Source organism: Amblyomma americanum, chromosome 3, assembly GCF_052857255.1.
Source record: "Amblyomma americanum isolate KBUSLIRL-KWMA chromosome 3, ASM5285725v1, whole genome shotgun sequence".
Classification (NCBI taxonomy): Eukaryota; Metazoa; Arthropoda; class Arachnida; order Ixodida; family Ixodidae; genus Amblyomma; species Amblyomma americanum.
Window position 1 is genome coordinate 217,015,368 of NC_135499.1, and position 25,467 is coordinate 217,040,834.

Genomic DNA, 25,467 nt, shown 5'->3' on the forward strand with positions numbered 1-25,467 from the left:
ATAAAGCGTCGAAGGTGCAAGGCCCGAAAGACCTCTCGAATCCATCTCAGCCACGTTAGGTGGAGACTATAGCGGCGAGTGTGCTTTCAGCAGCAAAAAAAAAGGAAGAAGGCGTGGAGCCTTCGTGAATTATTGATGCTCTCATTTAGGGAGCCGTCCACAGAATTTCCGGTCTGATGGGTGCTCTGTCTCTGCAGGGCGATTGCTGCTTTCGCGTTTGTGTGCAAACTTGCTTGCGAAAGTACAATAGGAATTAAAGGACGCTTTCTTTATTCATGAGTGTCCAGTGCTACTTCATCAGTTGCATGAGTGCAAATCATCGCGTCCTCAGATTCCAAAATATGATAGAGCACATTTTGTTTCGCACTTGCCGGAGCTTGTCAAAAATCTATGCATATAACTTGAAATAATTATTGATTGTCTATTGTCCGGTAGTTTCTTTTCTGCCTGTAACTTTGGATTTCAAATCTCCAAATACGGGTGAATTTTTTTATTACAACCGCATGTGATTATCTTAATTTTCGCGTCCCTTAAGTTTCCTTGTGGTTTGGGGATTCCGGTAAAGCAAGGAGCTTTCTATAAACTATAAAGCTTGACTTTGTTACTGCCTATCGGCTCTCTTCGATCCACATTGCGTCATTACAACGCGCACTCGCGTTTCACTTTCTATGGGTGCTGTCGACGCTTTTGCTTCGGCCTTCAAGCTAATTATTATTTGTATAAAGATTTGCCTTCAAAATGTAGAAATTGTAACCTCTTCGTAGTGCTTGTAACTGCAATATATTTCTCCCGTGGAAGCAAGTAGACTTGAGTGCACGTCTTCATAAACGACAAAACAATGTGCTTGTCTTTTAAAATGAGGAGGATGGGTTTGACATTGCTGCTAGAATGAAAGAGGGGAGAGAGAGAGAAAGCACTGTATGCAGCAACGCTATTTTATCCGCAGATAAAGAATTGAGGGGAGATGGGGAGAGCGCGAGGTTTATAGAAGAAGCATGAGCACGCACCCACCCCTTGTTGCTCCCATAAAAAGTACATAACGTGTGAGAAAACTCTGATCCAGGCAATTTTAAAGCATTACTAAATAGAAGCACTCAGTCAAGGTGGATTCGCCTTCTGAGAAAAAAGTGTGCCATTTTTAAGAACAACACACATTTGCTAAGCCAAATGTAGGCTGCTTCGACAATCACGCTGTGCACGTCAGACCTCGCTTAAAGCAACACGTAAAAAACTTACCAGAGCGGTATCAGCCACTCAGAGGCGCTGGCTCGTTTTACGTTGGAAAACAAAACAGTTTTGCGTTCGAATATTTGTGTGCACCTGGTCTCTCGTTCCAGCTACGATTTTGAGACGCTGCATGTTTTCATTGGAACACTGCGTATAAATAAGCGGTAAACTTTGCCCAGCAATTGTTTTCTTTGCAGCGTTAGGTGGGCCTCTCTCAAAGTTTTCGCGCCCGTCCCGACCTCCGAGATCGCAGAAAAAAAAATTACCCGAAAGTGCAGACAGAAGATGTAGACCGCCTTTTTTTTGGTTTGCAAGTTTCTCTTTGGCTAAAACCGCGCCCTCCGCTAAACGATTATAGCTTCACACCAACAACCTCTGTAATGTTTTTCGAGCTTGCTGAAGAAAAGTTTCGTGTCTTGGCAATGGATGTGGCACGGCGGTTTTGACTCCAAACGAGATGAAAGCAAAAGCCCAGGGAGAAAATACCTTTTTCTTGGCTAAAATTAATAGTAAAATAAATCGAACATGTGAGAAAATGTTCCGCAACAAATGTAACAATGCAAAATTGAGACATTTGGACACATCGCTGGGAGCAAAATTGTAGCTCTTCGACAGTCGTGAACGTTTCGAACGGTTTCTGCGCCCACGTATGGCTGTTCGCCGTTGGCCTCCGCCAATTTTCGTCCACGTTCAGCATTGTGATGTGTGCAGAACTCTCCCCCTCTCTTTGTGTATCTCACTTCTGCCGATCTTCCTGTGTGATTGCTTTGGGCTTTCAGTGCATCCCTTTCTTTATGTTACTATTAGTGCGCTTTCATCGTATACCCTAATTCATTCCTTATATTCAGCGAAGGCAACACTCAGAGCCCTGAACAGCCTGCGTTCTGAATTCAGCCACAAACGTCTGACAGCCCGCAGTGGTCTTATGATTTATAAGCATTCGCAAAAAAAAACATGTTACAAATATCGGCCGTTTGTGTAGATCCGTAATGGCTCTCTTTACTGCCCTGAAATTTTTATAACAGCGATTTTTATGGCTTCAACAACCCGTTCATTTCTGTGCACGTAGACACTGGCGAAGGTAGCAGAATAACTCTTAATTTTGATACAAAACAACAAATAATGAAAAATGTATAAATTATAACAATTTACAAAAAAAAAACTAATGAAATGAGGCTCGCTAGACAACACACCTCAGAACGTAGGAAGCAACGTGGGAAGGGACAGACAAGAAGCAGCAGCACATCACTCAATCGAGGAAATGAACAGAAGATGTTTATTCGTGGAAAAGTCTCCTTGTAGGCAAACATGCATGACATGCCCATCAGAGGCGGTTCGCAATAACTGGTAGTGCTCAGGTAGGCGCTCTTTTTTTCTTTTCTTAGGTTGGTACACCTCACTAATGACTTTTGTAAACACACACTCATCCACGTCGCTTACGGCGTCATGTACTTGGGTCCCATTTTTTAAACAAGAAAAGCGCACAGAACTGACAGACAGCTAGAGGCAAGCAGTGTGAACGTCTCGTAGGTGGATGTTTCCTCTATGCTTTTGCAAATTTTCGAAATTCTCGAATAGCAAATCGAATATACTGTTATTCGATTAACTGAGCGCATCAAATACTGCAAGTCCAAAATTATTCAGAACGAATCGAATATGACCTCTAGTTTTCGAATAGGTTTCGAGTAATAGCTACGAACCTCGAATAAGGCACTCCGAAGCCTTCTTCTGAGAGTGTTTTAAAAACAGGACCAACTTCAACGCCACACAGTACGCTGCCGCGATCGGTCGGCGTGGAAAAGAGTGTTCAGCGCCACGACGTGGTCATTCGTGCGACGACGTTCACGATGCTCATACATGGTGCCTCCAAGACTGGGCGACGCGGTAGAGTTCATCCCACTCTGCCCTCAAGCCCGATATCGGAAGCCATAGCTCACAACTCTCATCCCTTCCATATACTGAGATGTGGCGCTAGTTTGATCGCCATCGTCGTCAGCAGCAAAATGTAATTTGCGTAAGCGCATGACATGACGGCCACAAGGTTAGTACACTGACTTCGCCATACTGACTTCGTGTAATGTGCCGTCAAATAGAAATCATTCTTGCTTCTTTCGACCGCTACAGCTTTAAGTATGTGAGTTAAGTGTCGTCGCCAGTGCTTCGCTGTTTCGCGCGATGAATCGTTTTGTGCGCATATAAGCACAAGTAGCGAATGATCATACGCATATTTGTTTCTTATTTGATTCGGTTCCTTCAGTATTCCATTCTTCTTCCACTCGGTTTTAAACTAGGCTCTATTCGTGTTCGATTCGGTAGCACAGCCAGACTATTAATACTTGATTCTGTCTCAAGAAAGGCCTATTTGCGCACTCCCCGCTTTCTCTCTCTTGCCCATGGACGCAGTGCGCGATTCGCATGTGCAGGCCTTCAGAGAACGAGAGGAATCCGGTAGAGGAATCCGGTTTCTCTGGTCAATCATCCTTTATCCCTGTGGTCTATGGCAACAAAGCAAAGTCAACGATGACTGAACACGCTAGGCTCCGTGACCGAAGTGTTTCATGCACCTTTCGTCTCAAATATCTTCTTAATTTCTTTTCTTATAGTCTTACTTTCTTTACTTTTTTATATATTGCAGTATTCTTGCTCTGACTTACCGGCTACGCGGTACCCAACTCTTCGGCACGTTTGGCTACGAAGGCTGCTCGTGAACCAGGCAGAAACTGCATCCTTCACTCCACCTTATTCATCCATGCACTTCTGGAAAATAAAAACTTTTTTTTGGCTTTACCAACCCCCGCGGACGAAGACTACCGGATTAATGCGCACATCCAGTGCGGCCTCCTTTCCTCTGTCCTATCTTCGGTGCTTACATCTGTCGAGGCCCTTCAAAGAAGGGTCTTAAAGACCTACATCTATGGCATCCACTTGCTTCTGCCGCCCCTGTGAACTCTGGCTAAAAGAGTGCTCGGCTTCACCCGGGACATTTCTCTGCTGAATCCGCCGGTCCCTGTTCTTCCTCTGTTGCGCAGCCACGGAATTCCTTTGCTAACAACAGCAAGAAGCCTGAGCTTTAAAAACAAGACAAAACGAAAAACGACTGCTTGAGTTATCTTTGCGTCACTCCTGAACGTCTTAATCTGTGAAGTGTGAGAAGAGCCTACTCTGAAGAAGGTTTTATCTTTAGAGCTGCCGTTAGAATTCAACAATAGGGCTCTCAAGCAAACTGTGCGGTCTGATGAGGTTTGACCAAAAATATACATAGAAGCTTCCTCGTACAAGGTGAAAACTCTCTTGCTAAAGACGGTCACACTTAAATTTCTTTGCCTCCATTAGTGTACCGCACAGCAGAAACACTGCGCACAATGCAAGACGTAATGCGAAGAAATAGTAAAAATGTCGGGAACTAATTATGGAACATGTCAAAATCTTTTCATGTGACGTTTGGAGATTTGCAGAAGTCACTGTTCTGCTTTTGCATTTAGTCGCACCAGCCGGAAGTCAAATCCGCAAAGTCTGCTTCCTTCGGGCAGAATACGACGTTTTTGTACCGGGCTATGAATTACGATGAAGGCGAAAGTCTTCACAACCTGCTCCCTCCTGAATGTATTTTGTTATTTCGTTTTCACATTTTAAGCCCACTTCGCCTTCGTATTTATGCGTATTGTCTACGACGAAATCCGGCAACAATTCTTTTTCCTTTCATAAGAGTAAATCCTTTTTCCGGTAGCAATTTTTGTTTTCTGGCTTGCTTTTCACTCGTATTCACAACTCGCAAACTTAGATTCCATATGCCAACAGGGTTTATGGACTCCTTATAGGCTCGGTATCGCCATGCGCATCATTGTAATGTCGAATTCTCCTTTCTTACGCGCTCTGAACTGCTCCTTGAACCAGTTAGCTTTGCACAGCGCGACTACATCACGTGGAGAAACTGCATCGGAAGCCACCTCATGAGAGCGAACTGCAGTTTGAGTTTGGCTCGACTGGCGCGTGCCGCGTCGCAAGTCAGTCGAGGGTTCTCCGGGCGTCGGCTTTGGCGCGCTCGAATTCCAGGGCAGCCGTGTCCGACGAAGCGGGCAAACACCGACGGTAAGCGAGCTGTTTGCTCGGTCAACAGCGTCGGCGACGCGTCCTCTTTCGACCGCCCTCCATGTGCTCTCCATGCCGGAGGAGCACGCTTGCATCGGTCCCTCTCCTCACCACCTCCACAAAACTCTTTCCTCCGTAGCGACGTCCTTCTCCTGGTCCCGCGTATTCCTGCTTTCACTCTGTCCAGTTTAGAAGACGGGAAGAGTCTGTACCACGTATAATTCGGTCGCATCTTTGTCTTCATTCTTTCTCGTCTTCGATCTTCCCGTATTCCTCTTTTTTCTTCCTGTGACAAAGAGTTGTCGCCGGCTCCTTGTGAGAGTGTGTGTAAGTATCGGAACATGACTCAGCTCAGCAGTCTCCCCAGTGTTTTTTTTTTTTTTGTACGCTACGAACGCCTTACTGTGAAAGCATGTCGTAGAATGAGGTGAGGGACACTCGAAGGCAAGGTAAAACTCTCGCAATAAGAAGACAGATCAATAATCACACTTTTTACTGAAATAAACAAGTCCCAAAACCAGACTCAAGAAAACCTTGGCGAAGTAAAAAAGTTGCGACAACGTTTTAGCATTTCGACCTGAGATTTTCCGTACGCTGGTCTCCAACTGCAAGCACAGCAACGCAGAAACTTCAGTATTAGACACTGTTTTCTTGCCGAGCGCCATGTTACCGATACCGGAGGTAGCAGCGGTACCGAGGCGTTCTTTTTAACCTATATAATACTGCGGTTGTGTCACTAACTTAGTACGCACATAAATACAAACGAAAGCCTATATCAGGCGAGGTACAATCAACTTTTGTTTTTTTTCTGGCGGTGTTCACTCGACTTTCCACACCCGAGACCAGATATTTCGTTGTCCTTTCAATATTTCTTTGAGCTCCTTGTTCCTTCGGTTCACCTTCCTTATATCACCGATAGGGTATGCATCATCATCGATACATCATCATAGACATCACCATCATCATTGCAGATTGTCTACCCTATCATCGATAGGGTAGACAATCTGCAATTTGCAGATTTTGCCCAATGCCATACTTCATTAGGCACGGTTCTTCACGTTTCCCTTAAGCTGCGCCGTAATCTTGGATTGGAGCTGCCAAATGTCCGTGAAACGCCAGATATGTTGTGCGAAAATGGTACCGATGCCAAGTGGAACTCAGTGGCTTGTCGAAAAGGGTGAAATAAAAGTACCGGCTTTCACGATGACTCGATCACCCGCTATTCTGGTAGCTGCTGCCACAGTATGTTGTTTCTATATGTCATAGCGTTCGCACCATGATTCCGCAGCTTGGTTTCGAAGTGGTCAGCTCTTACAGATGTTCGGCATTGTTATTGCGCTGTATGTGTCGTTATTGTCTGTGTAAACCTTGGGTAGCGCAATAACAATGCCGAAGATTAGAAACCAACTAGGCCCATTTGAAGCCCTTCTTACAGATGCCTCATCAGTACGAGGCTCTCGATGAAAAACTTAAGTGATGCAGCCGGAAAGCGTCTCTTTGGGAATCCGGCGTACACTGCATTTTATGTTTCTCTCTACAGATCTTTTAATGAAGCAGGATTCGGCCAGAATCTCTAATAACGTATTGGTAACATTACTTTATATTACATTACATCACAATACATTATAACGTAATGCATTGGTGAATAACTACCAGTCTGAACACATCTTTGTTCCAACTTGATCAGGGAGCGCTACCGAGCAAAAGTGTTTGCACAGTTGTCCCCACGGAAGTGCATTTTGAAAAATGTAGAAGATCTACAAGCGTAGAACACGCGTTTTAAATTGTTGGAAAACCTAGTAATGCTGGGACATTCTTCCACTAACTATAAAAGGGACATTCTGTTAGATGCCCGTGGCATTCTTTCTGTAGCGGTAACACCAGAAAGTCTCCCCTGCGATATCTTAATGGCTTTAGGGCTCCGAAGCATGTGCATACTGCATGATTGTTATAATTGCTGTTCTGTGAGTGCGTCAGGCTTGCTGCTCTTTCATTGAAAGTCTTCAAATTTGCTTTTTGTGGAGGCGCATCAGGACTCTGAAGAAGGTTAATTGCGCGAATCGGACATTCTCACAAAAATGAAAGCGCAGCTCTCGACATGGTCATGTTCTTTGCTTTGTTGGACGATGATCTGTGTAAATTAACGCCTGATCGCTCGTCCTTTCATTGCATCTTGATGATGAGAATTTCATCTTATTCAAATTATATCAACCGAACGTTGATAACGTGTGGTAGTATTGGGTTTTGTCATATGGCAGGAAAGAAAAAAACTGAAGAGCCATACTTTGTAAGCGGTGTTCGAGCGCTGTGTAACAACGGTTCGCTAAATAATTGTTCAGCGCTAGCGTTGCAGCTACGCTTTGCTTCAATGGATGCTGTGTGCGGTGGTGCCGTTCACTTCTTGTTCATCGTATGCGTGAAGATAACAGCACGAAATGAACAAGTTTTCAAAACTGCAGTAGTTTGCTGAATGTACGTTTTGTAGCTACTCTACTTGCTCCTTCATGAGGAGCTCTTATAATTCGACCACCGGGTCATTCTTAAGCCGCAAGCCCGAAAACACCGTATGGGAGCATAGTACGTATGCCAATGTTCTGTCCAGTGTGTTTTAATATAGTTTACGTAGCGTCACACGCTCGTCAAGCTTTACGGTGGTGCGTTAACGCTACCTTTTAACGGTGGCATGAGTGTCAAATTGCTTTAACGGATGCTGTGGCACAGCTTGACGCTTTCTTATCAGTAATAATAGCTGAAGGAAAAAACTTGTGTTTACTGAAGTATATAGAGAGCTGCCATGTCGGTTGTTTCACCTAGGATGTTCAGCAAGTTCTTAAAAATACCATTTTCAGTTAGAAGAACGCCGAGGGTAACAGCTTGTTTAAAATTTTAAACATTGACATGGATATTACCTACACTGGGCTACACGCCTCTCAGTGTATACATAAGGAGGCTAACAGCAATAGTGAATAAGATAACTGTTTAATATTAGCTAACCAGAATACTTCTTAGCACGCCTTACACGTGGCCTGATTCGATACACCACTGGCAATTCTGTTTAGAAAAAAGTGCCGTTCTAAATTAAAAAGCCTATTTTTGAATATTGCAGAACATCTTAGGTGAAACACCTAGTTCATGTTACGTAACCCCAGAATTTGCAAGGTCGAAGAACTGTGCCGCAGAAATCTGCATTCAGAAAAACAAACGCCGACGCGGTGGCTCAGTGGTTATGGCGCTCGGCTGCTGGCCCGAAAGACGAGAGCTCGATCCCAGCCACGGCGTCAGAATTTCGATGGAGGCGAAATTCTTGAGGCCCATGTACTGTTCGATGTCAGTGCACGTTAAAGAATCCCAGGCGGTCGAAATTTCCGAAGCCCTTCACTACGGCGTCCCTCGTAGCCTGAGTAGCTTTGGGACGTTAAACCCCATAAACCAAAGCTAACCAGAAAAACAAACGACATCACGAGACCGTGCTGGTCTTAAGTATTCTATTCTTTATCAAATTTTTATCGATCTTCGCCCAGCTATTTTAATTATAGCTACCCTCGCCTCGCCACTCAGCACGCAGCTTCAAAAAGCGCGAAAAAAAAATTAAAGAAGCACGCTTCGACACGACAGTCGAAAGACTTGCTCCCAAGAAGCGCTTCTGTGTGGCCACTGGTCGACTCTCAAGGCTGCCTTCCAAAGAAAGCCCCGAGGTACGGCACTTTGCGAAGAGGAACATCGGGAGATGAAGATGATAGAAAGATGCAGCGCCGAACGTGGAAACGCAGTGGCGCAGCTTCAAAAGCGGGAAAAGGAGTTGCGAACAAAGAAAAAAAAAGTTTCGGCGGTTCTCAGACAGCTACCGGGAGACGACAAAGAGGTTTCAACCTATCCATTTTTCTGAAAAGAGAGAGGAAAATAGACATAGATGTATAGGTGTGGGACGAAAGTCTGCAACAAACAATAAATGGGACCGTGTTTTGAAATCACGTCGTCAATATAAACGCCTACTCTTTTCACGTCTGTTTGTTTTTTAAGCGTCCGCACTTACCATCTAAGCTTTGACTTCAAGTTCTCTCAAACAGCGCTCAGTCCCACCGTAGTGTCTAACGGCACTGCTTCCATGTTTTATCTTTTCATGTGTTGATAACCTTTTATGTTTCGTGTGATGTTTCACTCGTACATTTTTTGTGTTTCTATTTATGTCTCTCTCAGCGCAGCAACAAAACGTCGCGACTTCAGGACTTCTAAAGATCGATGAGAGAAAGAAGCAGGGAACAAAACGAAACGCGAAGTGGATGGATGAGCGTCACCGGAGTGGATGAAGCCAGTGCCGGGCGTTGAAATTCACAGCCAAAAAAAAAAAAAAAAGCTTACGCATCAGCGGCGGCTGAGATGTCCCCGCGAAGGAAACCCCGTCGCAGCCAGAAATAGACTTCGAATAAAGAACGATGGCAGTGCCTCCGCAAGCCCTCGGCGCACTCTGCGTATATGCTCGTTCTTTCGTCCTCTCGGAGTCCCCTCTTCAATCTATGAACTATGCGCTCAGGGCGTCAATCCCGGCTCGCTTCTCAATAAACTCAGAATTTTTTTTTGCACATGTGGCATTTTTCTTCTGCCACCTCTATTGCTGTGTAGTCATTTATAAGATACAAAAAAATTTAAAAAAAATGAAGTTGACCAGTAGATTTAGCCCCGCCGCGATGGCTCAGTGGTTAGGGCGCTCGACTACTGATCCGGAGTTCCCGGGTTCGAACCCGGCCGCGGCGGCTGCGTTTTTATGGAGGAAAAACGCTAAGGCGCCCGTGTGCTGTGCGATGTCAGTGCACGTTAAAGATCCCCACGTGGTCGAAATTATTCCGGAGCCCTCCACTACGGCACCTTTCTTCCTTTCTTCTTTCACTCTCTCCTTTATCCCTTCCCTTACAGCGCGGTTCAGGTGTCCAACGATATGTGAGACAGATACTGCGCCATTTCCTTTCCCCCAAAGCCAATTATTATTATTATAGTAGATTTAGGATGGCCTGGAGTCTTCCACCAAAAAAAGAGATGAATGAACAAGTACAAGCGACGAAGGTGAAGACCTTGTTTCTCTAATGCACCGAAAAAGCAAAGCCCTGTGCACCTTTGAAACACAAGTTGTTAGAAGCAACCCACTGTAGGTGTGCAGGCGGCTTCCACTTCCAGTTTCAGTTTCAGTAAAGGGCCAAAAATAATAGTCTGCTGCTAATCTAAAAGCAGCCGCGAATGAATAAAACACAAAAAAGATGAATTTCAGCCACAACGTTACTTTGAACTATAATCAATATAAGCGCAAAATTATGGAACGAAACAATCAGAATAAGCGTAAAATAATATTAGGTTATGGAAAAAAACCAAAGACATCTTTTTTTTTTCTTTAAGCATTCTTCGTTCTTTATTTTCTCGCAAGTTGTCTCAAATTTACTGGAGTGGGCTAGTCACATTCGCGACAGAGTTTATCCTACGTCGCATTGCCGTGCTGTTCGAAAAGGCGATATCGAAAACCGGATCAGAAGATGATGACAACTCCTAGTTTATTCCATTCTGCCAGCTATGAGCAGTTCAGAATAGATCACATGATAGATGCGCTGCCGCATGACGCAGAGGTTCCAGCGCATTTGTCATTCTAATATTGAAAGGCTCCAGCTGGGCGCCACATAACTAGTGTAAAAAAGAAGACGTACCCTATGGTATATATATCAGGAGCAAACTGCACGTGAAGTGGAGAAAACAATCACCACACTGGCGACACACGGAAAAGGCTGTTCCAAGCAGTGAAAAATTGCTGAAGAGCAATGCGAGCCTGCAATGTATTTGATGCCTTGAACACAAAAGCGGTCCACTTTACCCAAGTTTCTATGAAAGACGTGTGCGTAGTAACGTGCCCATAGCAACAGAGCAGTCATCGAAAGCCCTGCCTTGCCTTTTGTCTGCCGGCATCTTTCTATAAAACGAATATTTTTTGCTTATTTTTTGTTCTTAGCTATCGACAGCGCGCGTTCTGAGAACCACGAAACTTCACAACGTTAAAGCAATGTTCGGATCTTGGAGAGAACATGCAAAGTTTCCACCGACCTCTCCATACTACACCGTTTTGTATAAACATCAGTAAAACTGAGGCGCCTAGAAAAAAATTCGCAGTGACTTAACTTGGCAAACCCTGGAATCTAGCGGAAAGCAGGGACGCTTGCTAAGCGTCTGAGGCTCGTCCATGGCAGCTCCGCAACACGCTTGCGACAGGCGTTCTATAGATGCCCACACGACCACGTGGCTGTGACGTCGTATCACATGATTTTACGACACCCCGGTAGGAAGTCGTCACGTGGCTTCACATCACCCCATCGGATGTTATTTAGGTCCAAGGTGACCCGGTGTCAAAAGTCAAAGGTCATAGGTCAAGGTCAGGGGTCAAGGGTTCGACACCATAACTGTACCACATATGGTCATACACGGCTATCCTTGGTTGAGCTGAAGGTCGTTCAAGGTCATTATTCACCCTAAGCGACGACTGATTTACCTAGCGTAGTGAAGCTTTTCGCTTCAAGACAACGAAGTTACGTGCCGCCATTGTGATAAAACCTAATCAAACTGCTAAAACAATACCAGTGACAATACAATTTCCGCGTGCTAGTAAAAGCTGATAACGCAGCTCATGCCATTATCTTTATTATGGTACAAAAATGCTACCTTCATTTCGCTTTTTATTCCGCATTTTTTTCTTTATTTCCCATCCAGCAAGACCCTCCCTTCCGGATTATCGACTCTTTTGCGCCGCACGGCGCACTGTCTTCATCTGAAGATGCAGCCGCATCATTCTGAGCTTAATGAGATCATCCCTTTTTGATCACGAACGCTTGAGTACGTACCGACATATTCGGGCGGCGTCGCTATTTCAGACGTGTCCCCCAATTTTCCGTCCAAATTACAGCTCCCACTGCGGGTCCTCAGGCGTGCACTTCAGCGTTTCTTTCTTCCCGATTGCGCATTCTATCGAATGGAACAGAAAAGTAACCCAGTACTGGGGAGGAAAATCGAGCAAGCGTTCACGGTTCATTCAGGCCTACCACCCTTCCTCACGTTTCTATTTCTTTTCGCTCTTTTTCGCATCTGCATGTATACACCAGTCCTGTATAGACTCTCACTAGACTCTCTGTAGATTCTTTTTTTTTTTAGACAGCTTCAGGTAAGAAGGGTCACTGCGTTTACTACATATACGTATTTCCGCATATAGGTCGATTTTTTTTTTCAAAAATGAGAATTTTTACAATATTCGATTCGGTGCGAAAGCAGGGGCTCTTTCTTTTTTTTTTTTGAGGGGGGGGAAGACTTTTTTTACTAATTGTACATTCATGAATGACGAACTGAGGCACACACATGTTGACTGAATCAATTTTCTGCGTTTTTTTTAGCGGACACTCAAAAGACGATTTTGCTCGCGTCAGAACCTCCGGATTAGTGCTACATAGAAGACAACGATGAGCGGGCAGTGCCGCGGGACGGGACGCTCGCGCTAGGCGCATAACCACGGTGGGGTATTAGCTACGGTTTTTTAGTTCTTTGTAGAAATTCCAGTCAAATACGCAAGATTATCCAAATACTCCACTCTTTCTCCATGAGTGCGTTTGTATCCGCACTGCACCCTGGCTAATCCCCCGCCGTGGCTATGCGCCATTAAGCCTGAGGACATCATCATCATCATTACACTCGGCGCATACACTTTCGCATTAAAATTGACGATACGAAGTTGTGCGTCTGAGCGGCGGGTTGTAGCGACCAGCGCCTATACGCGCTCCCACCAGAATACATAAAGTTGTACGTGATAAAAAAATCGCAGATCCTTATGAAAATTGGTGCCGTTAAAGAAAGTTCAAACTGCACGCTGTTTACAGTGGCCGCGCGCGCTGGCAGTCGCTTTCCCAGACTACCGGTGAGAAGCGAGACAAAACTGCGTGGTTTCGCTTTCGGTAACCGCCTGAGCGTGCCTCGCACCAGATTCCGAAACTACAGGGCCGTTCGCAGTTTGGTTTGCCGTTTACCATGCTTCTCAGCAGGGCCGCGCGCGAGTGTGAGAAGGCGGGAAAAGTGCGCTGTGTTATCGCCGTTGGTCGTCATTTGCCACCACGTTATGGTCTTACAATTGTGTTGTTACGCGTCCTCTGCTTTCAGGTGGGCTCGCCATGAATACAGCGAAGAAGCGTCAAGAAAGTGTCGAGGAATAACCCGGAAGCAGATTTCAACATCGCGTTAGGCTTCTGCACAAAGCGCGTTTTTGAAGCGAAAATCTTCACTACGCCAGGTCAAACAATCGTCGCGTAGGCCGGAGAATGACCTTGAACGACCTTCAGCCCAACCACGTTAGCCGTGTATGACCATATGTGGTACAGTTATGGTGTCGAATCCTTGACCCTTGGGACTGACCCATGGCGTTTAGTTGACCTTTGACATTTGACCTTAAGAACATCCGATCGGGTGATGTGAAGCCACTTATGACACCCGATGGGGGTGTCGTAAGATCATGTGATACCATATCATAGCCACGTGGTCGTGTGGGTATGTACAGAACGGCTGTCGCGATCGTTTGGCGGAGCTGCTATGGACGAGCCTCAGACGCTTAGCAAGCGTCCTTGCCTTTCGCTGAATTCTAGGGATAGCCAAGTTAAGCCACTGCCAATTTTTTTTCGCGTCTACGAAAATCGGGTGCGCGTTAGAATAGAGCAATTACGGTAATAGGCTCGTAGACACGCCAAAAGTGAGTGCTGTGAGAGGTACAAAGAAATGCAGTATTGAACGAGCTGTGTCCTCGCGTAATGCAAATTAGGCGGTGCAATCTAACGGTGAGTTTTCCCAAGACAGCGGAGGATCCCCCGGGGATGCTGCGTACTGCGCGGATATCAAGAGGTCTACGAGCGAAGGTTGGCATGCCCACCCCCCATGCCATTAACACAAAGAATGAGACTGAGTTAAAAGAAGTGAAATACCCCAAAAATTAAATTTTCAGACATTAATAAAAGATGAATCCTGGTTTCTCCCGACGAGAAGTTGCCGTATATGCAAGGCTACTGCAAAATAATTGTTCTGGAAGAGCGATTTATTCCTACGAAGCAGGACCTTGAACTACCGCGGTGTTTTTATATAGCACACGTCCAACATATGGACTCACCCTTCATCATCTCGTCAGTCACGCCCCTCAAAGAAAGCATCGTGGTAAAACAAGTGGCCCGGGGCGCATACTTCTAGTTAACATCACTAAGAGCTCCTATTTCTCTATATCCCAAGGTGTGCCAAAAACTGTTACCTGCAACATTTTTAGAGTTATTCGCGAGAAACGCCTAAAACACGCAAAAAGAAGCTGTACTTGCAGTACACGTCTATTAGTTTGTTTTTCGTGTTCACAGCTATAAGGTACACACTACTTCACAAAAAAAAAACCGGAAGACTGAGTACAGTTTCTGACGCTAAGCAGTTTACAAACTTTTCACTGCAATACACACAAGTTATTGGCAATTACACCCAGGTGGTTTTCACGGAAGGCCTATTCTAGAGAAAACTAGCTCTTCGCGATTCCCCAATTTTATAATAAGAACCAAAAGTTAGACGACGTGAAACGACCAAGGCACGGTGGCATGAAGCATTGGTCAAGTGCTCAAGAAATAAAACATAAGGAAGCAAGTTCGTGGGATGACATTTTTTCTGCCATCACGAAGAATCCGTTAACTGTAATGTATCTGCAGCGATTAGTCTTCGTCGTGGAATCATTTAGTGGTACAATTTGTTCCGCCTCGAGCACTAATCCTTCCTTACGTTGTTCTTCCGGCAAGAGTCATCCTTAATTCGCGCTTATCCCCAACGAAAGGAAGCTCGCCATCAATGTCTAATTAGAAAATCGAGAATACCGTTAATTACATTTCAGCTGACAGTTTTGCTACGACGTAAAACTATCAGAAACTGTTCGAGAGGCATGGATAGGAGAACGCGACTACTCACCAATATAACTTTTTTTCTCCTTTTGACTTCTGTTCAGTGTTAGAACTATCTTTCTTAATAACACCGTGTGAGTTATTTTCGCATTGTAAAGTAAAAAAAAACATACTCGAAGGAGAAAAACCTGATGTTTCATAGCACATCGCATACGTCAAGTGAGTGCTCTAACTGTAGCGAATTCCTTCCTAATAAAGGTGTCAATAATAATAGCACATCCTGCTAAAGCGCAAATGTTATTTCTTTTATAATGCACATCTATTCCTAATTTTACGATGTCTCGGGCCTGAATCCAAAGTGGTTCTTCACTACATACTAGTCGCAAAGCAAAATTAAAGTCCAATAATGTTCGCTTAGTCAGTTGCATTGACCCAAACTACGCGAGCCGCGCGATCAGAACAAAAAAGGTCGATGTTTGCCCAAGGCCGTTGCACAGCAACGTGAAGTACCAAGCTAAGAACAGTCCCACTCTGTTCGCGGGACATTGATTGATGCCAGCCTATGGAAACACGTGAAACGCAGGCATGGATTACTGGCATCACAAATGCGGCGACAGTGATTTAGTTGTACCGGTACTGAGTTGCATCTTGTCAAAATCCTGAGCAGGCAGGCATTCAAAGCAGTGAGAATTTATGCATTAAGCATTCAAAAAATGGCTATTGTTTAGCTCTGGTCAGACCTGCAGTGACGCGATAGCTACAGCTGGCCGAGTGGAACTCGCTCAGTCGACTTGCAGGGTCAGTCCTTCGCCGCTCCGTTTCGCTGGGCGTTCCTTCTTCATCTTCGTCCCTGGACGTGGATTCACTCTCTCCCGCCTCTCCACTCCCCCCCCCCCCCCCCCCCCCGTTTCGCCGGCGCGCCGCGCCGCCGGCAGCTGCTCCACACCACGTGACCTACCACGTGACAAGTCTCTGCACCGCCAGAGCTCAAGGGCGGCCACGCAGCTCAAGGGGTGCCACGCTGGAGGCTCGAAGTGCTAGCGTAACGTAGCTATCACTAAAAAAACTATGCATTATTTTCACACATTTCGCCATATTTATTACGTCAGCTGGATAAATCGCAAGCCCGCGCAAAACAGGGCAGGTGGTTCGTACCTTCTCCAACAGTGCTGTTGCATTGGATAATACTTTCTGATTATGACTAAAAAGAGAGACATAGGAGAGGGTTTTGCCTTCCAGTGGGCGTAGTCAAGCTGATAAGAATGATGACTAAAAAGAATGGCACAACAACTCTCTACCTCTCGGCACTCACTCCGCGAACAATGAGATGAAGGAGGCAAGCAATTAAAAAAAAAAACAAGCGCCGTAGAGCAAGGCTACAGAATAGTTTCGACCACCTGGGGTTCTTTAAAGTACACTCAGAGACAGGCTTTCATTCCGCGTCATGGGGCTCAGCAGCGGAACATACTAACCTGCAGCACACTACATGTAATAGGAGCACACTTCACGAAGCAGTACGAGGCTTGTAGTATTCTAAAGTAACGCATTTTAGATGTCAATCCAAGTGCGATATTTTGAAGGGTCTGCGCACGTTTCTTCCCGCGTATCGTAACTTTTCCGCCAGATATAAACCCCAAGCTGCGTTACAGTTGACGCTGGTGAGTTACTGGTGCACTACGTGCGTGACTGCAAGCAGGACACAGCGTGTATGTCTCGTTTCTCAGTGTAGCGAAGACTGAGGTGATCCCCAGCGCGGCAGACACCGCGCCCCTTTCGACGCGCCGAAGGCTCAGTAATTCGGCCCAACAAATCACCACCGCCACCTCGAGTCAACGATAAAAAGTCACGCGATACTGAGCAACGTGCCGCACTGTCAACCATGCATTAGTCGATTATTCAACGGGGGAGTTGAACACGCGACTGAATTCTCTTTCTAACCTTTTTTTTTTCCTTCGCGAGAAACTGTAAAGAGTAACCGCGATTGTTCTGGTATCAGAAAGAAAAAAATAAGTCAGGAGGAGGCAAAAAAAAAAAGTAATGGCGCGATGTGCGTAGCGCCCCGACCTTAACGAGCCGCTTGCGTGCAGCCGTGGAGTCCGAGGCGAGAACAGTGTGGATACGGTGGCTTTCCTTTTCCTGCTCTTTCTAACCTCCCCTGCCCAATAGTGGTCGCTCTCTTCCTGCTTCTCATCTTTCTTGTCTTTAGCGCGTCTTTACTACCCTGTCTTTCTATCCCATCTTTCAACTCTCCTACTATCTGCACGTGGAAGCGATTGTGGCTCCTCTTGAGCCAGTGAGCAGGCCTGTGCACTTTTTCTTTCTTCCTGGCAGTAACAGACAGACAGACAGACCCCTCAGTGGAAAGCGCGCTCGGGGACTGAACCGGAGAACCGGAGTTCAACCACGGAAGGCTTTTGGGGTGTCCGTTCCTGTGCCTTGAAAGAGGCCTATGAGGCCAGTAAACATGACAATCAGCTCAAAACACCAGTAGCAGCGTGAACAATTACAAACGATTTTGTGCCTGCAGTTTCGGTGTCGACTGGCGCCAGCATTGAAGTGCACCATGACGCCACGGCTAAAAGGCCAACCTGGGCTACCACATTCCTAATGACGTCCGCGTCGCCGGCTAGCACTGGTTGTTCCTTTGAATAATAATTGGTTTTTTGGGGGAAAGGCAATGGCGCAGTATCTCTCTCATATATCGTTGGACACCTGAACCGCGCCGTAAGGGAAGGGATAAGGGAGGGAGTGAAAGAGGAAAGGAAGAAGGAGGTGCCGTAGTGGAGGGCTCCGGAATAATTTCGACCACCTGGGGATCTTTAACGTGCACTGACATCGCACAGCACACGGGCGCCTTAGCGTTTTTCCTCCATAAAAACGCAGCCGCCGCGGTCGGGTTCGAACTCGGGAACTCCGGCTCAGTAGTCGAGCGCCCTAACCACTGAGCCACCGCGGCGGGTTTGTTCCTTTGAACGACGACTGGATTAGGTAGCGTACCAGTTAAAGGGGCAAGTGCACCTTGACGTTACTCGATGGGGGTGGAAATGCCGAGCAGCTCCGCGGAGAGTGCTCAAAATAATATTAAATTGTGTTCCACCCAACGCCGGCGACTGAAACTTGCTAGAATGCACATCTTTTACGCCTATCAAGCAAATCATATTGTTTGTTTACGTTCGAAATTTTGTGTTTGCATCGTGCCGCTACGGAGGTGTAATTGCTTCTCCAAGTGAAGGAAGAGAAAGAAGAAAGCCTTCTGCGGCGGTGCGAGCAGGGAGGACGAGTCGAAGCACGGGGCTTGAGCCACGACGTGACGGTTGCTCCTGTTCGATTTCGCCGCCATATTGCGCGTCGCGTCCTTGACCAACGATCTCGTCATGGAGCAGCAGCGTCTGATCACGACGGAAGACTTGCCAACGCCAGTCCAGTTGTCCACTTCCTCCATCACGGGCTTCAGCTGGACCAACAAAAAGGTGATGTAGTTTTCTGCAGCTTCTGCATTGTGTGACGCAATGCGTCTGGAGCCTTGAAAAGCCAAGAGCTGCGTATGCTGCTGTGTTTTGCTCCTCTGCGGGCCACTGTGAAAGCATTCTTTACGATACGCTCTTAGGCACGGCTTCTTTAAGTTTTCGTCAAGTCGAATCGTGATTTAAGAATTGTGCTGCTCCAAGTATGTGTCCTCGATTTCAAAGACAAGACACGCGTATTTGGTGTCGATTTGGCTTTTATACTGCCCTAATTAAACCCAATACCTTTCCATCGAGCAAAGCATTATGCCTCAGCCTCGCTCGAACCGCAAAAGACGTCCTTGTGTCGTGCGATGTTAGTGCGCGTTAAAGATTTCCAGGTGGTCGCAAATATTCCAGACCCCTCCACTACGGTCCCTTTTTGTTTTTTCTTTCACTCTGTTCTCATCGCCTACCTCACATCGCTGTTGAGGTGCACCGAGAAATAAGGCAGTTTTTCTGCGTCTTTCCTCAAAACCGATTTTCAGTGACGACTCATAGAAGAAAAAAATCTCATCGAGTGCTGATACGTTGATGCTGAGAATATCAGCTCTAGCTGGTGGGGAAACATTAGCGATACAAGCGATTAGTATTTGTTAACCATTTATATGGCTGAAATCCGGACGAAACAGGGGATGACCGTCTCGTGTCTTCTCGCCGCTTCGCGGGCACGGACTGACTTCAGGATCCCGGAGTCATCAAAGCCTTCCGGCCTCGGCTTCTCGAACCTACACCACAAGATTCTGACGAACCGCGTGACGCGGGCGACATCACCACCTTGCCGAGCACGCTTATGGAGGCCCAGTGGCGGACGCTTTCCCCCACGCGCTCCTGACGCAGCGCGTCACCGAGCTCGTGGGTCTCATAAGCTGCGTCCTGGGCATGGGTTAGTGCAGGGCGCTGGTCTCGTTGCAACTGGAGAGGATCCAGGTTTCTGACGCGCGCGCTGCGACGTTCAGATTCGCGTGATGTCTTCCGCTGAGCCGTTCCTCTCGCTGCACACAGGTGCTCTCCCCCTCCACCTCCGCATCCGCGCCATGCTCCTTCTCTTAGTGCATGCATTGAGGCGGAATTCAAATCGCCCGCGTACTGTGCGATTGTCAGCGCACGTTTAAGAACCAGAATTAAAAATAATCCGACGGCCTCCAATGGGTGCCTCTTTCTTTATTCCTTCTTGCGCTCCCTCTTTTCCCCAACCCTCATGGAGCGGTTGGGGAGTCCACTGAGAACTGAGATAGTTACTTCGTTTTCCCTGTCGTCAAGGGCTTTTATTTCTACATGCGTCTAATTGGTAATCACGTGACCGCGGACAGCCGCAACGTGTGACTGGCATCACCCTGCCCAACGTGCCACTAACGGACGGTGTTGTGGAAACAAAGAAGCGAAACATTTGGAGTTTGACTGTTTCCGTCACATCGTTCCCACTGGCACCGGATCTGCAGGTCATCGTGCTGCTGGTGTTGGCCGTGGTGGTCCTAGGATGTGCGCTCGCTGGGAACATGATCCACGTGTACCTGAAGCCGTCCGGCACAGTCGACGCGACCACCTCGGGGCAGCCGGACGACGTCGACTACCTGTCGCTGCCGGTTAACGCTCCTTCAGCCCCAGCGCCCCCGGTCGTTCTGCAGGCCCCACCACCGGCTGTCGACTCTGCGCTTCCTTCCCCTCAAATCGATGTGCAAGCTGAGTCCTTAGAGAGGGGCGAGCCAGAAGCCAACGCCACGCGTCTCGCGTCGACCGAAGACGTTAACGACCTCAGCGTTAACGAGACGGTGAGTGAACTCTTTCCGAAGCCGGTGGCACCTGCCTGCAATCTGATCTATTATAAACAAAAACCTAGCATATGTACGGGACGAAGAAAGGCGAAGACAGGACGGTTGCTACAAGAAGGGCGAAGACAGGAGTAGCAACCGTCCTGTCTTCGCCCTTCTTCGTCCCGTCCATATGCTACGTTTTTGTTTATAATATGTCTGACCAACTGGCCCCTCAGTATACTCTGCAATCTGATCGCCAGCGCCGAGGTTTTCGGAAGCGCGCTAGAAGCAAGAGTATGTTGAAGGGGAACGACTAATCAGCTTTATCGACCTCCAACGGCTTCTGCTATGACGAATACGCCTTCTGTGTTTGCAAGACGGGAAGGTGAATGACAAGATTTACGAGAACCACACGTATGCGCTGGAGACTGCGTTCTGTAATATTACAGGTGCGTCTTCTGACGGTTCAAGATTAGTGCTCAGACTATCCAGCTTAGACACGTCCCACAGCCGAGTTGGCGCACTAGCGATTGAAGAATTCGAGACCAACAGGGTAACTTCTGTCGCACAAAACTATCGGCAAAAACAACTTAGTGACCTTCTTGCATTCCATCCGACAGCTGTAAACTGGTTCAGAACTGTCATCCAGTAGTTTCCGCGGTTAATAATAATAATATTAATTGGTTTCTTGGGGAAAGGAAATGGCGCAGTATCTGTCTCATATATCGTTGGACACCTGAACCGCGCCGTAAGGGAAGAGATAAGAGAGGGAGTGAAAGAAGAAAGGAAGAATTAGGTGCCGTAGTGGAGGGCTCCGGAATAATTTCGGCCACCTGGGGATCTTTAACGTGCACTGACATCGCACAGCACACGGGCGCCTTAGCGTTTTTCCTCCATAAAAACGCAGCCGCCGCGGTCGGGTTCGAACCCGGGAACTCCGGATCAGTAGTGGAGCGCCCTAACCACTGAGCCACCGTTCCGCGGTTCAAAATACATGCTCCTGAAGACAGAAGTACAGGAGGCGAGTGCATGGACACAAACAGGAGTTAGCATAGCGCAGACGTATTAGCGTACACTCGTACCGGACCAACCGAGTGCCTTCTGTGCACGCGCGGTGACGTGTGTGCGTTCCCATTTCATTCCCGCTTTGTGGAAGCTCTCTTAATTTGTCAGCACGATAGCATTTATTTCAGCCCTGTGTTTGGCGCATCATAGTCTTAATTGCTCTTGCGGCATAAACCCCACATACACACGGCAATTTATTCGTCTCCGTCGTGACTCTCTTTCACGCAGCGGCGAGTGGATCCGCGTTGCCTGGAGCCCGCCCAGATGACGGTGTGCACCGGGGAGGCGAGTCGGCGACCGGCTTTCTTTTTTGACGGCCGTCGCTGCCTGACGCCCGTGAGCGCGCCTCCGCCTGGCTGCCTGGAGGGCACCAACCGGTTTCGTTCGTTGGGACACTGCCGCAGCTCCTGCCAGGTGAGGAAGGCCGTGTGCGCCAATCGCCGCTTAGTATACGGACAAAGCGTACGTTACGGTGGCGCTGCGTTGACGCAGAAGCGTCAAACGTTATCTTTGGGGCATCAGGACAACAGGACAGGATCTATGTCCACAGTCCCACAAGAGGGAATATATTTCATAAACTTCCGAATAGCTTGGGCCGATAGACCCAGCGCACCTCAAGTATGCTGTGCTCCCAATCAAATGCTGTCATTATTGTGGGCAGGACTGAGCAAGTTTGATGTGTTCACACAGGTAAAACAGGCTCAAGAAGGCAAGTTCTGCTGTTGCTGTTTGGGCTTCTTGCAAAGGATGGTCCCATTCAAGAGAATCCGAGATACGATATACCGTGTCAGTGTTAGTCACATAATCGTAAGCGCCGCGTCACTCCGATGAAAGAACCACGTAGTGGCAGGAAGGGCATCCGGCACGTCTTTACCCGTTGCACGGAGGGCTTTTAACGCGCACAGTGCTGCCGTTTCTGTTTTTATGAATGCTTCTGAGGCGCCGTGCGCGCTCTCCTTCACAGGGCCAGGGCGTGCGTGCCGAGTGCCGCGAGCAGATGCGGCTGGTGCCCTGCTCGCGGCAGCACGTCAAGCGGAGCTGGTTCTACCCGGCCAACGGCAGCTGCGTCGAGTGGGGCTTCCCGGAGGGAAACTGCGTGAGCGTTGGGGTGCCCCTCTTCCAGAGCCTGCAGCAGTGCCTGCTGGACTGCGTGCACAACGACGCGCCCGCCTGCCGCGAATTCCCCGTCGCCCAGCGATGCGGGGAGTACCAGGCAAGCCTCCTTTCATGTCAGCCCACCTGTTCGAAAGAGGGGAGAGAGGTGACTGTTGGAGTACTCTCAGCAGGCTGGCCATTGTATTACCGGGTGTTACACGACTACCGCGGTAAAACATTACTGCTAACCTTGTGGTCATCTTGAGGTGGGTACTCTGGTCCACCTCACATCACCTCACACTGGTCCACCTTCGGTGAATTTTTTCCAGACGTGGCAGTAACTCACTACTGTAATAAAATTGCATTAGTTATATCACGGTAATTTGCGATGTAATTAATTGTCTGCTGTAGCAGTTGTGTTGCAATGAATAACCTTGAGGCAGTAATTTCGCATCAGAATTATTTACTTTCCAAATTACTTATCCCAAAATGCATCGCTGTGTCGGCAAAGCTTTGGTCTCTCGTATGTCTGGCAGGGCACCTCGAAATCAGGAACGACGCGCAGTTCAAAATATGACCGTACGTCCGAGAGCGCCGGTGCCCTCTGCCGTCGGGCCGCTGCATGCGAGTATAAGAGTGGGAGGCAGGAGTACACGCGTCGCGAGCATCCCCCAGCCGCAAGATGTTAGGCTGCGCTTGTGTTGCCGATCGAAGGGGTCCACGTCGGAGTTCAAAACGAGCCAATAGCGGGCGAAGAGGTACTCCCACGGTTACATCGTCTGAGGGTACAGAGCGGTGCCCGGTGGTTCTTACCTTTACACCGGCACGGGACGCGGGCAACAGGTTACAGCTATCAGGACTGAAATGCAAAGATCCTAAATACTCCACACGAGCAAATTTAAAATGGTTGGTACCTAAGACCCGCACAAATTACGGTTGTCAAATGTTGTGCTACACTCTCCCGCATATATTAAACAAGGAATCCCTTTCGATGTATAACTAAATGTTAATCGTTTTATCTCGTGGTTTTTCCAAAAGTGTCTTCTCTGAATGTCATCTCATGCTGTTTACATTTACGTATTGATGTGTGGCACTGCCAAGCCTCTGTAAGGTGCATCGGCCTCGTCAAGCCTCCTCACTGGCTCTTTGCCGGCGCACCCAACACCCTGGTGATGTTAAACAAATATTGTATTTTATTGTTATTGTATTGTATTGTATGGGAACATTTTCAGCCGTAGGCTGCTGGAGCCGTTTCGTGGGACCGCCGAAGCAATAAGTAACCTGCTTCGCGGGAATGAAATGATGGAGACAAGTTCGGGCAGCCAGGAATGGGTTCGCCACTCGTTTCTGGCTTGCGCGCAGGAAAGTGACGAGTGTTTGGCTCTCCCTACTTTGGCAATGCTTGTTTTAATTGTTTTGTTCGTTCTGCCTTACCTTTGTAATGGCCCGTGCTTTAAAAAAGGAGAGCGATGGGCGAATAGCTGGCTGGGACGCAATTTGGGAAGAACCAAAGAATGTGCGCGTTACATCTAGAGAGATAATTTTTGGTGATTCTTCTACTGCCTCCTTTGATTCTTTGTACTCATGAAAATCGGACAGTAATTTATAGTAATTGCCTTAGTTTTTGGAATTAGTTTCCCTAATGTGATAAATTTTTGGTAGCATTCGTAATTAATTTCACACTGTTTTTATGAAAGTAATCAATAATGCAGTTTAATTAATTTAATTTCTTTTTTTTTCCGCATATGAATTGTTACTTGTTTCGGTAATAGCTATGTATTACTTTCGCAGCGAGTTTCGCCTTCATGACTTCAACAAAAGTCAATGACATTTGTCAATGCCACAGCAATGGCTCCCGCCTGGGAATGACCTGTATGCACGCGTTCCATGAGGCTTGATACATCACAAAAATGCCGCATTTAAAATCCCTAGCCTGCGTAAGGCATGAAGAATGCCTTCTTTCTTGATATAAGGGTTTTGCTTCTTGCTGGTACTTCTCCACCATCCTGAATTGTCCTGTATATTTAGTCTGTTCCTTTCTGGCTTGTGTGAGGAGAATGGTTTCTTTGCTTGTCGGGAGAAATTGTGTAAAAAAAATTATCTTCGTTGCACGAGAAAGCTGGATAAGTACGGAAGAAAAGGCCACAAGTATTTCATACCTTTCATTTTCTTATGCCGCAGGTGCATTTCCCGGTGTACTCCAGCGAGAACAAAAATGGACGTTACGAATGCCTGATGCCGGACCCCGCGGACAACCTCTGCCTTCTGGGGCGTAACATATTCCCCAGCTACCAACAATGCGCCCAAGCTTGTCTCGCTTCGCGATAAAGCTTTTTTATTAAATTTTGTCGATAATTTCGCCTCCATAGTTTTCCGTATTTGACGAAATGTTTAAATAAAGCTTTTCTCTCTCAATAGTTACAGAAATTAGTATCATAATACAGCGCAACCAGCCTTGTCATGGTGCTTGGTGTGCCGAAGATTAACACAAATATTTCCACTGCTGGCTTGCTGCTTCCGCTTCCAGACAGATTCTGCTTTTTTATGGTTTTATCACCACTCTTCATTATAAGCTGCTCGCATTGTTTTCTTCGAGCCAAGCAGCCGCTGTTGCGTTGTCGAGTGTTTCTCGGAGTCTCGCGAGGGCCTATAGTGTTCATGTCATGTACTACTAAAGGTAGAATTCTATCTTAATCCCGCAAGATTCCTTCTGTGCTCACGCAGGAACGCTCTCAAACACGTAGTTCTGAATCTTATAAAATTTTTGTATTAATCTGGCGATCTCACGACTCTGCCGTTAGAATTTTACACTTA

The 25,467-nt window shown here is 47.1% G+C and overlaps 1 protein-coding gene across 1 annotated transcript; it reads left to right on the forward strand.

The window, feature by feature from the left end:
* The first annotated feature begins 18,610 nt into the window (after positions 1–18,610).
* LOC144124381 (uncharacterized) lies at positions 18,611–24,981 on the forward strand. Its single transcript, XM_077657009.1, has 5 exons — positions 18,611–18,706; positions 20,182–20,511; positions 21,787–21,972; positions 22,523–22,771; positions 24,835–24,981. The coding sequence occupies exons 1-5, from the start codon at positions 18,611–18,613 to the stop codon at positions 24,979–24,981; spliced, it is 1,008 nt and encodes a 335-aa protein (XP_077513135.1).
* The last annotated feature ends 486 nt before the right edge of the window (positions 24,982–25,467 follow it).

Bases quoted from the DNA above. Each gene is read 5' to 3' on its own strand.
- LOC144124381 (XM_077657009.1), top strand. From the start codon at position 18,611: ATGGAGCAGCAGCGTCTGATCACGACGGAAGACTTGCCAACGCCAGTC. The intron at 20,512-21,786 runs GTGAGTGAACTC...TCTTTCACGCAG, and splicing joins ACCTCAGCGTTAACGAGACG to CGGCGAGTGGATCCGCGTTG. The intron at 21,973-22,522 runs GTGAGGAAGGCC...TCTCCTTCACAG, and splicing joins ACTGCCGCAGCTCCTGCCAG to GGCCAGGGCGTGCGTGCCGA.